Raw genomic sequence first — 12,872 nt, 5'->3', positions numbered from 1 at the left:
GTCCCCAGACTCTATTGATTGTGAGAGAGCCTTCTGATAAGACAGCCTGTGTGAAGGTTGGTTTATGGTGCCAACTGTTTTATATGCATTAGCTCGTGTCCTTCATAAATTCCCAAAGGAGAGGTGGCAACAGCTCCAGTGTATAGACAAAAACATTGGAGCATCAAAAAGAACTGTTCTGCCCTAGCCAGTTTGGCTCAGGGTATAGAGTGTCAGCCTGTGTACTGAAAGGTCCTGGGATCGATTCAGGTCAAGAGCCTATGCCCGGGGGCGTGCAGGAGGCAGCCAATCAATGATTCTCTCTCATCACTGATGTTTCTATCTCTCTCACCCTCTCCCTTCCTTTCTGAAATCAATCTCCTATTAATAAAAGGCTAATATGCAAATCGACTGAATGGTGAAACAACCGGTCACTATGACGCACACTGACCACCAGGGGGCAGAGCTCAACGCCGTGCGCATCCCGCAGGGGAAGCACTGCTCAGCCAGAAGCTGGGCTCACAGCTGGCGAGTGCAGCGGTGGTGGTGGGAGCCTCTTGCACCTCTGAATGCCCGACTGCCGGCTTAGGCCTGCTCCCCATGGGGAGTCAGTTGGACATCCCCCTAGGGCTCCCAGACTGCGAGAGAGTGCAGGCCAGGCTGAGGGACCCTACCCGTGCACAAATTTCGTGCACCAGGCCTCTAGTGTGTGTGTGTATACGCACACACATATATACTAATACAAGAACTGTCTTGAAACAAGTAAGGAATTGGCTTGATACAGTTAAAACAATGAGATGTGAGCTGTGTTCTGGTTCCGAAGGCCACGGACACCTGGACTCCCCCGGTGCGCGTTCCTGGTGGTTCCTGCCCAGCCGCTCTGTGTCCATGCGATTGGCTCCCCAGTGGGATAACATCAGCCCCATGAGGTAGACTGTGTTTGCCTCACTCAATTGCCGTGTCATGTGTCACTTCAGTGACTAGAATTCACGTCACACTCTGTGAGCAAAGGACAGATTATGAGAGGTGCCAGCCCCCGCATTTTCATGGCCGTCCATAGCTGGTGCCCTTGTGTCTGCGGCCTCGTTTCTGCTTCTGAGGAGGTAGAGCCCCACTCGGAGGCCAGCGGATACCTGCCTTGGCCACCCAGGCGCTCGGCAAGCCGCGTGATGATGAATAGACTCGTGGCTTCACTCCCCACTGCACGCATCCAAGCGGATTCTCCAAGGCGTACGGCTCTTGCCACTTTAAATCCGACACCTAATATATTAGGCACTCGAGTGTTTTGTGCTTACCTTTAGCTCTTCTTTAGTTCAGGTGATTAAAAAATGCCTGTTGCTGCCTCGATGTGCACCATGCTTCATTAACGGTGATTTATGGGGGAGTTCAGCGGAATTGGCACGCGGCCGCTCACCAGTGGGCAGCAGGACACAAACGTGACAGCATTGCTAACCCTCCTCTCCTGCTCCGGCGGGGGAGACGACAGGGTTTGCAAAGTCTCCCTCCCAATAGTCAGAAATGGGACCGAGACTGGAGTCCCAGAGCCATGCTCTCGCTCCCACATCCTCTCCGCCTGCCTCCTGTCATGCTCAGGACAGAATCGGGGGCGGCCCTGGGTCCACCTTTGGCGCGATGCACTTCCTGCAGCCACCTGTCTCCTGAAACCGCTGTCCCTTCCCAAGCCCCCCGCCTGCATCCCTGCTCAGCGGCTTCTGGCGGAGCCCAGTCACACAGTGTCCCTTGCACGCCTTTCAGCAACCCCTTCCCATCACGGGCCCCTTGCTGAACAGGAAAGTAAGGTGAACCGAGGTCAAAAGACCTGCCCAAGGTCAACAGCTAAGTGGTGGAGCTGGGATTGAAACCAGCTTGTTCTCAACCACCAAGGGGAAGGCAGAGGCATGTTCGTTTTCCTTGCAAACCGTAATGTGGCCGTCTTGTCTCCGTGACATGCTCCTTTGAGAAGATCAGGGGCGCCCTAAGCAGGAAAGGGGGTCCCCCTCAATTAGCATTGGTTTCCCAGGACTGGGAAGGAGGGGGGCCCGCTCTCTCCCTTCTCCAGCTGTGATTGGCATTTCTTCTTGTTTTCCCAGCAATCGGGGTGACATTCTGCAGAAAGGATGGGGTCTCTGAGAAATGGCTAAGCAAGAGGAAACCTGTGTATTTGGTACATACAACAGTTGCGTGTGATGCTAATAAGCCTGCATCATGCCTGTTTGGGGAGATTTCCATAAAGTGATCACACATGTGAGCTCTGCGGCCACGCTGTCGGGGTTCATTGTGGGGCTGATGAAACGTCTCACATCCTGAGGGTGGTGGTGGTACTGTGGCTGCATCCATTTCTGAGATCTCATTACACTTTACACTAAAAAGAAGGCCTGTCGCTGTGTATAAAACTCACCTCCATAAACTTCAGGGGAAATAGAGCTCATTCCTTATCAGCTCCAACTAAAGATAAATGTATTTAACCCTTCAAATGAACATCATATTTTGTCCATCTTTGAGGGTTGTTTTAAAGATTATGAGTTGAGCCTGGCCAGTGTGGGTCAGTGGTTGAGCATCAACCTATGAACCAGGAGGTCATGGCTCGATTCTCAGTCAGAGCCCACGTCTAGGTTGTGGGTTTGATCCCCCGTGTGGGGCGTGCAGGAGGCAGCCAACCAATGATTCTCTCATCATTGATGTTTCTCTCTCCCTCTCCCTGCCTCTCTGAAATCAATAAAAAGATACAAAAAAAAAAAAAAAAGAAAAGAAAGAAAGCCGTGCCTTTCACCCAGCGTGGGTGGGTGGAGATGATGGTCCGGGAGCCTGCGCTCAGGGGGCTGTGGGGATGGCGGGGGCACCATGACAACGCGCATCTGACTAATTCAGCATTTCCCGAACGCACACCCTTCCTCTGAGACAAGGATGCCAATCAGCCTCCGAGGGTCCTTGGAAACAGTCTGGTGCCGCCCCCTCTTTTATTGGTGAAGAGACGTGCCCATCAAGGAAACAGCCTGGCCCCGGAGGCCAGCTGCGTCTCAGCCCAGCAGCCTGTGGGAACACCCCCGGGGATGCTGGGGTGGCTTCTGCGAAGACGGTCTCCACAGCAGCGAAGTGTAGGGGCCCCACATCAAAGCAGAAGGAGGTCGTAGAGGAAGAAATCGGTGCAGGTGCACATGCTAAGAAACTTTAGCATGTTTTTCAGGACCCGTGTGTGGAGCTGTACGGTCTCAGAAGGTGTGAGGTAGCCTCTGGAGATTGGGGGGGCCGGGGATGGGCTGGCTGGCTCTTCATTACAAAGGATTCCTGCCGACTGTAACCATATTTCTGGTTAGAATCGCCACACCCGGCAGACACTATTCTGCCTAGAAGCCTTTAAAATGAAGAACATCATCCACTGTAGCGGAACAATCCCTCAGAGTCCTCTGTAACGAGGTCTTATGATGGAAACAGGCCCCGATGGCCCACCGAGTCAGCAAGGACGATGTCAATACGGCGCACCGCGCCTGGGCCCCCCCTCGGTTAGCAGGTGCGGTTTTTCCACGTGTCATCAGGCCCCTCGCGTTTCTCTTCTTGGCACGTCGTTCCCGTTTCCGGCCACTTGGGAAGAGCAGTCCGATGAGAGAAACCAGGAGACGCAGGTTTGGTCACCGTTCCTAGGGGACCCCTGTGGCCCCTCCACAAAAGGAGGGGGGCATCGGGGCCTTGGGAAGGGGTGTCAGTGTAAACGTAGAGACTGACCGCACCACGCTCTTGACACGGACACTTAACTGGAATAGTCAGGAGTCTTCTCCGCCCAGCGGAGTCGCCGTGCCCTTGTGGGCACAGCCCTTGACCTTGAATGTAAATTCTGCATCTTCCCATTTGAATAATGGGCACTCAGTACCTGTCTGTGGACGGCCTGAGCAGCGAGGTCTGACGGCATGCCATTCTCCATCAGGGTGATTGGCAGGCTGCTTTCGGAGGGAGAGTTTCTCTCTGGCTTTCGGTTCTGTTCACAGCTCCCCACCAGCATGCCTGACGGCGCCCCTCAAGAGTTCATCGCAGGGTAACAAAACACGCACTCCTCCAACGGGCGGGGAGCTGGGGATGACCCCTTCTCAACCTCCAGCCTGGGAACGGCTGCACCCTCATGAGAACCAGCAAGAAAATGGTGTTCTCGTTGTTCTTACACTGAGAGGGCGAGAGCATGTTCCCAGTCGCGTGCCACAGGGGAAGTCCTGCGTGGACACCAGGGATGCCTAACCCCCGACGGGGTCTCCTCTCCGCCCCCGTGCGGGCCTCTGTGTGGTGAACACTCTGCACTTCTGCTCCCTGGCATCCGGCGTCCCTCCGACAGGACAGGAAAGCAGAGAGGAGTCGCCCTCAGACTTTGTCCGGCTTTAAAAGACACGTGTCGTCAAGAGGTCTGTCACCAGTTCCAGCCCCTCTCAGGGCTCATGCCGCGGTTCCAGGCTCGGCCCCCAGTAGGGGGCGTGCAGGAGGCAGCTGATCAATGATGTTTCTCTCTCATCAATATTTCTGTCTCTCATGCTCCCTCTTCCTTCCCCTTTCTCTATAAATCAATAAAAATATTTTTAAGAAGACACAGTGTTTTGTTCACATTCCTGCCAAAATCGTGAGCACAGAAAACGCTGATCCTTTAAAAAACATGAAGACAGCCACATGGCCACAGGTTTTGTTCATCTCGGTTCAGTCATCTATTCCAGTGGAGACTCAGCCAAGAAATCAAGAGAAGGCCGAGTCCTAACAATAATAATAATTAATATTTACTTTCAAAACTTGTATCCTTTGACCCTCGCAGCACACATGGCCCCCAATCTGCAGATGCACAAACATATTGACAAAAATTCAGCCACTTTCTCAAAGGCCAGAGACCTTGTGGCCAAATGAGGATGAAAGCACACGGTGCCGTGACCTGGTCCAGAGCACTCCGCTCAGTCCCGCTGCCATGAGCCCTTGAAAGCTGGGTTCCTGATGCGAGCGCACTTGGTAATGAGGTGTCAGTAACCTGTGGACCGAGGAGAGAGCAAAGGGGGCAGGCACCTCCTCTGTGCGTCCGGGGATTGCATTTAAAGCAGGTCCCACGTGGGGAAATCCACCGCGCCCAGGTCCTGCCCGCAGTGCGTCATTCCCACCCGCCTCCCGACCTTCAGACTCAAGTCCAAGTTCTCTGTCTTTTTTTTTTTTATTACTGATTTCAGCGAGGAAGGGAGAGGGGGAGAGAGAGAGAGAAACATCAGTGAGGAGAGAGAATCATTGATTAGCTGCTTCTTGCACGCCACCTACTGGGGAATGAGCTTGCAACCCAGGCATGTTCCCTGACTGGGAATTGAACCATGACCTCCTGGTTCATAGGTCCGATGTGCAACCACTGAGCCAGGTTGGCTGGGCTCAAGTCCAAGCTCTTGAACCAACACCCAAGGCCAGTGTGGACCCAGCCCCAATCGAGGCTGTGCTGTTCCATCCTGAGCAAGGCCCCCTGCCCGTGGCACCTGTGCATTCTCACCGAACCTGCGATGAGCCTGGCAGGTGGGCATCAGCCCGTTATTTCACAGACGAGCCAGGTGGCCGGAGTAGGAGGCCCAGGTCCAGGGCGTGGGTGTGGCAGGGCCGAGACGTGGCTCTTCATCATCTGTGTGGTGGCAACTGAACCCTCAAAGTTCTCAGCTTCATGCCTGTGTGCTGTCCTCTCTCCCGTTTATCCTTTAAGGCCCAGCTCCAACTGTCCGCCCCTGGCCTGCCCCACTGCAGGGCTCAGCAGGTGGTGCTCCTGTGTGTGCTTAGTATCTGGTGCTCACCAAGCTCACTGCATGCCCTGCCCTGGGGGCAAGGACAGGTGTGGCAGGCCCTCCCACCAGGTGAGCAGTGAGCTCTGTCCCCTCTGCACCCCCAGATTCCGACACCCCTCCTGCCACACAGGAAGTGCACCCACTTATTTATGGGACTGAATTAGAGCTACTTGGGTGCCAGCAGGATTTTTCCCAGCGGCATGCTGAAACCCACAATCCCAGGTTCAGACCCTGACGCAGGTTCAGGAAGCCAAGTGTTTAAGGGGGAATGGGGGCGGGGGCACGCTTGTCTGAAACCCGGCACAGGGGCCTTGAGCAGGACGGTCGGTGTCAGCATCCTGTGAAGGCTGGAGGCTGCGGGATTTGCCCCGGGAAGCAGTGTGGGGAAGCTAAGCTGAAGCTCTCGGTCATCCATCTCCTGCCCAGCCAGACACTGCAGCCAGGCCCTGCCCACCCTGCGGCCGCCTCCCAGGATTTACGGGTCTCACTCGTGGGCTCGGCCTCCAAATTAGTGCTGAGCACAGTACCTGCCGCTCCTCCGCCTTCGGCTGGAGCCCGAGCTGGGCTGCAGGCGGCCGGTAGCTCCCCGACGGCCATAACTCTGGGCTCATCCGCCGCTTCCCTCTGGCTCTGGCAGGAAAACCGAAATTGGGAACCTTGGCGTCCTGCCCACAAGCCCACTCGAGACCCATGGATCTTCCTCCCTTCAGAGCGCCCGCTGCTCTGCTCCCCGCAGCCGCAAGACTGATGACCGTCAGGACCCCGATCCCTCTCCCCAGGAAGGGGAGCCTCCCCACCTGCGTGTAAATAAAGGCGAGGGCTCTGGGATTCCTTCCTTCTGGAAAATCTACTGCTCCGAGCAGAGCGCACATCGCGTCACCGATTACATCTTATTGTGGAGTCGGGCCCCTCTCTGAGCTCCGTTTAATTGCTTCACGAAACGACTTATCATTGCAGATCCATCCCGGGGTCTGGGATGGCATTTCCCTCACAAGATAATGATGATACCCTGATCATCGGCTGAAGGCGTTAATAGATTTCATTGATCAGCGCATCCCGTCCCTGTGAAAGGCCTCGTCACCACCTGTGTCAGGAGAGGTGGGGACATCCTGGGTTAGAGACCCCTGCCCCCAGGCCTGCAGCCGCTCCGAGAGACCGGTCCCTTCCAGCACAGGCGCGTCGGCTTTCTCAGACGCTGAGCTACCTGAGGGCTCGAGGCCCGCCCTCTACAGATGGTTCCCTTCCTGTTGGCTTCCCAGTTAACATACAGGCTTCCCAGCAACCACACCCCACAGATCAGCTCAGAGCCCTCGATCAGTGGTTCTCAACCTTGGCTGCACATTAGAATCACCTGGGAATCTTTTTAAAACCCTGATTTCTGGGCCTCATCCTCCGGAAATTCTGTTTCTTGGTTACTAATGTTGTGGCCTCACCCCATAACAAAGAATACCATGCGCGGGCATGCACGTACAGTGCCATTGAAACTTTGTGGCCCATGCGCAGGAGTTGGTATTTTGTGGAAGAGCCACACTCAAGGGGCCAAAGAGCCACATGTGGCTCGCGAGCCGCAGTTTGCCGAGTCACAGTTTGCCGACCACTGCCCTAGATGGATGAGCTTGCGTGGGTCCATGTTTCCCCGGGAGCCTGTGCTCACTCACAGCGCATCCTCTGTGGGGGTGAGACAGGGAGCCCCAGGCCACTATTGTTGGGGGCAAATATAGAATATTGAGGACTAGCTATGGTTATGGGAAATATTAATGACTAGAGGCCCAGTGCACGAAATTCATGCGCAAGTAGGGTCCCTAGCAGCTGCTGGCCAGGGCCTCCCTTCCCTGGCTGCTGGCTGCCCACAAGGGCCTCCCTTCAGTCCGCACTGCCCCCTGGTGGTCAGCGCACATCATAGTGCACAAACTCCTGGTTGGTTGAACTCCCAAGGGGACACTTTGCATATTGGGCTTTTATATATATATAGACACTCTGCTAACCATGATTGCCTTGTGTTGGTTAAAGAAAGGACATTCTAACCTGGCTGGCAGTTGTAAGACCTCTGGACCTAGGAGTCAATCTTAGAATGCGGTCCATTCTCATTCAAGAACTTCCTGTTGTCATGGAAAGATTAACAACCTGGTTGCCCAAGCAATGGAGTCCCGCCCCAGCCCACATTGCCTACTTCCCCATGCCCGTAATCCCTGCTTCCCCGTGTAATCTTTGTCCTTCTACCCAATATAAGGAGCTGGCTTATGGTGGGGGGTAGAGCAGATTCTGTGGATGACCTGCTGTTCTCCCAGGCTCCTGGCTGTACTGGAATAAAGGTTCATACAACCCTGTCTCTGCAGAATTGGCTCAAATAGTGGCAGGCAGCCCGGACCCATTGGTTGTCCAGTTTCACTATCAACATTAACACACGGGGGCCACGTAAGAAACAGCGAGATCCAGCATTTGGTGGGGTTGGGGGTCTTCAGAGGGGTTCTGTTCACTGAACCATGAGATTTCCCATGAAACCCCCGTGAGAGGGAGATGGCGTGGGTGCCCAGCCAGGACCCGCAACCAGCGACAGCCCCCGTTGTGCGGAGAGCTCCAGGCTTGGGTCCCTGGATTTCTGGTCTCTCCGGTTCACTGATGAATAAGAGGCACCTGCTCCTCTCTCAGCCCCCTGGGAGCTCATCTCCTCTATGACGTGTCCCAGCCAGAAAGTCCCCCTCCTTCCTCTGTAGTGGCGGAGAGCACACCTGTGCTATGCATCAGACGATGAGGCCCTTGAGGACAGAGCCGGTCCAGGGCCTCCCCAAGTGTCCGATGAGCAAGAGGTGCTCCCTAAACATGAAGGATGTAGATGGGGGAGGGGGAGGGGGAGGACGCAAAGGCAGTGAGGCCTGTTTACCTGAGGCCCTGTCGCAAACCTTTGGTACCCGAGGACACTGGGCTTTGTTTGTTTCACACAGTGTTCATAAGATATTTTTGGCCCAGCCGGTGTGGCTCAGTGGGTAAGCATTGACCTATGAACCAAGAGGTCACAGTTCAATTCCTTGTCAGGGCACATGCCCGGGTTCTGGGCTCAATCCCCAGTAGGGGGCCTGCAGGAGGCAGCGGATCAATGATTCCCTCTCATCAGTGATGTTTCTCTCTCTCCCTCTCCTTTCCTCTCTCTGAAATCAATAAAAACACATTAAAAAAAATAGTCGGTCCCCTGCTTTTAGGTTGGTTTACATCTAATCAGAAGTCGCTCTTTTCTTCCTGGGGACGCATGGTCTCGGGTTGCCACCTACATAGTGTTCGGCAGAACAGAAAAGGAGAGACACCACCCCCTGTGTATAATGTGACAGGCTTCTGTCTTCTCTAATAGCACGTTTGCACAAGTGAATTTTATTTGCATGCACGTCAGCATCCGTTGCAGAGACCACAAGAAGTATTCCTGCATCTCATTGCCATGTCTCCTCTTTCCCGCAGATCAAAGGTTGAACGAAACTTAAAAAGAAGCAGCCATTCTATTCACTTGTTATTGGACTCGAAACTCCTTTGACCTCGGAAACTGAAGATGAGGTTGCCATGGGAACTGCTGGTCCTGCAATCATTCACGTTGTGCCTTGCAGGTAGCGTGTCATTTTTAAACTTTCTGATTTAAAAAGCGCCAGTGTATTTCACACTAATTCAAAAGCGGGCTGTCGCTTCAGATGGCAATGATTGGATCTGGAGCATGCAAGGGGCCGGGAGAGCCTGGGCTGCCGCCGTCGAAGGCCCTTTGCTGATGGGCTTTTAGTGGCTCTTTTCATGGTGGTGTAGGCAAGGCCAGGCGTTGATGTTTCGCCGTCTACCTGGTCCTTTTAGAGTCATTTGAACCATTATTCAGTTTGAAAGTTGTTATTTTTGCTCATCCCAGTGCTGAATGCAGAGAGCTGAGCTGGGTAAGGAAACCGATGTCACAGTCGAGGGTGTTGCCGGCCACTGGTTGGTGTGTGGGGGCGGATGTGGTCTGGGAGCTCTTCCCATAGCTTCATTGCCACCACTCCATGGCTGGGCTCCCACCCTCTCTTTTTCATTTCACCGCACGGACAGGCGAGCAGGAGCCAGAGAGCCTAAGGCAGCAGGCCTGACCCTGGACTCACAGCCCGCTACTAGACAGGGCTTTCCAGAGTTCGCACATGCTGTTGAAGGTGGCTGTCTCGGATTCCGGAAGGTGTGAGACCACCAGGGGGCGTCCATGATTCCAGCATTGATGGGGTGTGTGTGCTGCAAGGTGGAGGGCTGGCATTGGGTTGCGGCCCACAGGCCTCTCTCCAGGGCTTTAGGGAAGGTGTTTGGTTGACCTGCTTTGGAATCAGAATGCCCAGTCCAGCAGGGATACCAGCCCATCTGCATCTTTACAACATAAAACAAAAGGGACTTTAGGGTCACCATCACCCTGATTCATGCCTTCACTCAAGCAGTGTCACTGAGTACCTACCCTGCAAGGAACCAGCTCCCTGATAGGAACTGGGGGTGTAACCCTGAGGAGACAGACAGCCACCGCCCTCTTCCCGCTCGGTTAGCTCGGTTCTGTGCCGCGTAGACTGGCAGCTTCGTGTAGCGAATGCTTCACAATTATTACACGATCCAGGGTACTCGTGGCCGACCCGGCGTGCGTGGATCCCTCACACTAAGCCCTCAGTGAACCTCATCACATGTCATTGTCTCGGAGCCCTAGGACTGTTTGTCTTTACTCTTAGGACGTTACTATCAATCTCTTTACTGAAGCGTGAAGGACTTAAGAAACTCCGCCAAGATCACCAACCCTGTCAGTGGTAGAACTAAGAAGATGTAGCCTGGATAGACGAACTCCAGAGCCCAGAGTTTTGACCGCCATGTGATAGGACGTTGTAGCTGTCTGTTACCTGTCCGGACAGTGCACAGTCGCACATTCATTCTCAACATGGTGGTGGTCATGCTTCCTATGTGTTTACATGTAAACTCTCCTTCCCCTCCTTGTCATACCCGACCTTCAGATCCTGAACTTCTGGCCTCCATTGACCTCCCGATCCTGGATGTCTGGGCACGTAGCCATCTCTCGTAGAGATGTTAATTCTCATCCTCTAGTCAGAACCCATGTCTTCCCAGCGGTGAGCCCCAGGCGCTGGGCCACACCTGCTCTTCGGGTTCACATGCACCTTGGCCCTCCCCACGTTGGATCTCAACTGAGACAATCCGCTCCCCCTCCTCAGGACTCTGGAGTAACCACTCCTCAAAGCACAACCTGGGGAATCCATTCCTCAGCGTTTGATTACAGCAGCGTGTTGATTGAACCCAGTGTGCTGAGTGAATAGGTAGCCAGACGTTGAAGGGCAGGAAGTCAGGGGCGCTGCTCGCCCCCCCTCACTGGTGTCGTGAAAAATGCGAGGTTCCCACCGAAGAAGCGCACCTGTGTCTACCTCACTCTCTCAGCTTTTGGTGGGGAACCTGTGTATTGATTGTTTCGGTGAGTATTTTGTGTGGGAACTGCTCTGCATGGCATCAATATTCTCTTCCCATATGCTTCCTTCACTTAGGCAAAGGCAAGCTGTAATTAATGTTTTTGTTTTCTTGCTATTTGTCTCGATTCCACTCATTTACATAGCGCTGGACACTGAATTCTGAACATATTTCTCTACCCTCATCGTTCTCCTTGTCTATACTTCCCCCGGCGTCCATGTCTCGGTGAGATTTCTACGAGGGAAATGTGTGTGCCTACCATGTTTACCATAATTAGCGGGTCTCACATACGCTTTTTCCTAAATAAGATCAAAGATCCCAGTGTCTAAGCCAGCTCCTCCGGGAACAGCCTGCTGGTGATTTCAGGGCCGTCATTAGCGGCTCACGGTAGGATGGAAGGGTCCTCCCTTTTGACAAATGCTAGACGCAGTCTCAGACAATAATTGAAAATCGAGACTTTATTCTTCTTCCGAATCAATTTGAACCAGGGATCACAAACTCTACATGGAAGCTAACGAATGAGAGGAACATTCTTTTCTTTCTTTATTATATTTTTATTTTGTAACTACAGTTGGCACTTCATGTTATATTAATTTCAGATATACAATATAGTGATTAGGCATTTTATATACGACAAAGTGACCCCCTTAGTAAGCCTAGTACCCAGTTGGCGCCCTACCTCGGTATTACAATATTGTTGGCGTATTCCCTCTGCTGCACTTTACAAACTGGTGTCGCTTCCATGGAAAACAGAATGAAGGTCCCTCACGGGATCAAAAACAGAACTCCATTACGACCCAGTGGTCCCTCTTCCGAGTTTTTATCTGAAGAAACCAAGAACAGCAGGAACATGCCCCTCCCCCCTGGCAATCGCAGCATCATCTACAGGAGCCGAGCTCTGGGAGCAGCCCGCATGCCCATCAGGCGGTGAGTGTATAAAAAGCTGTGGGACATCCTCACGTGGAGCACTAGCCGGCCATAAAGAAGGACATCTTACCATTTGCGACATGGGTGGCCCAGGAGGGTCTTATGCCAAGTGCAGTAAGTCAGTCAGAGAAAGACAAACAGCCTACGATCTCACTTACATGTGGAATCGAAAGAACAGAATAAACAAATGAAACAGAGCAGAACATTCTCACAGAAATCATGGCTTTCAGGCCGGAAGGCCCATCAGTGAGACCGAGGTGGGCCGCCTGGCTCTGGCCCGTCTCAGGGTCAGTGGACACACACGGGCACAGCGCCCGCGCCCACACTGTGGTGTTGATAACGGAATCCGGTGAGCACAGCTGTTCCGCCTCCTCAGGACCTCCAGCGATGCTGGGGACCAGCCCCACCGCCCCCGCTTCGTAGCACCGCAACCCCAGGCGGGAGGACGCCCACATGGGATATCCCAGGCCTGGCCCCACAGCCCAGCCGGCGGGTGTTTCCATTCCCGGGATCCTCATGTTTGTTCCCAAGAATAAGCACAGCATTCAAATATTTCTCCGTTCTTGGCGGGTATTAAACACAGAGCCACCTCTGTCCTTGCCCAGGGAGCACGTATTCAATCACGTCCCAGAGAGAGCTGAGTGCGGGCCGCTTCCATGCAGCCTCTGCGAAGCGCAGTCCACCGACCTCCCGCCTCACGTGTCTCCTCCGAGAAACTGGCGTGGGCCCCCACCCCCGCCGTGGGCCCCCACT

General features: G+C 53.9%; 1 protein-coding gene across 1 annotated transcript in view; it reads left to right on the top strand.

Moving 5' to 3' along the window:
* Positions 1 to 12,872, top strand: part of CNTN4 (contactin 4) — a 332,854-nt gene that overhangs the window by 106,429 nt on the left and 213,553 nt on the right. The window contains exon 2 of the mRNA XM_015568361.1: positions 9,198 to 9,340. Coding sequence (XP_015423847.1) covers positions 9,286 to 9,340 — 55 coding nt within the window. The 5' untranslated portion in view covers positions 9,198 to 9,285. The remainder of the gene's footprint in view (positions 1 to 9,197; positions 9,341 to 12,872) is intronic.

This window comes from Myotis davidii, unplaced genomic scaffold (assembly GCF_000327345.1).
Source record: "Myotis davidii unplaced genomic scaffold, ASM32734v1 scaffold663, whole genome shotgun sequence".
Classification (NCBI taxonomy): Eukaryota; Metazoa; Chordata; class Mammalia; order Chiroptera; family Vespertilionidae; genus Myotis; species Myotis davidii.
Note: the sequence above shows the minus strand (reverse complement) of the source record. Positions and strands in the feature narration are given on the sequence as shown.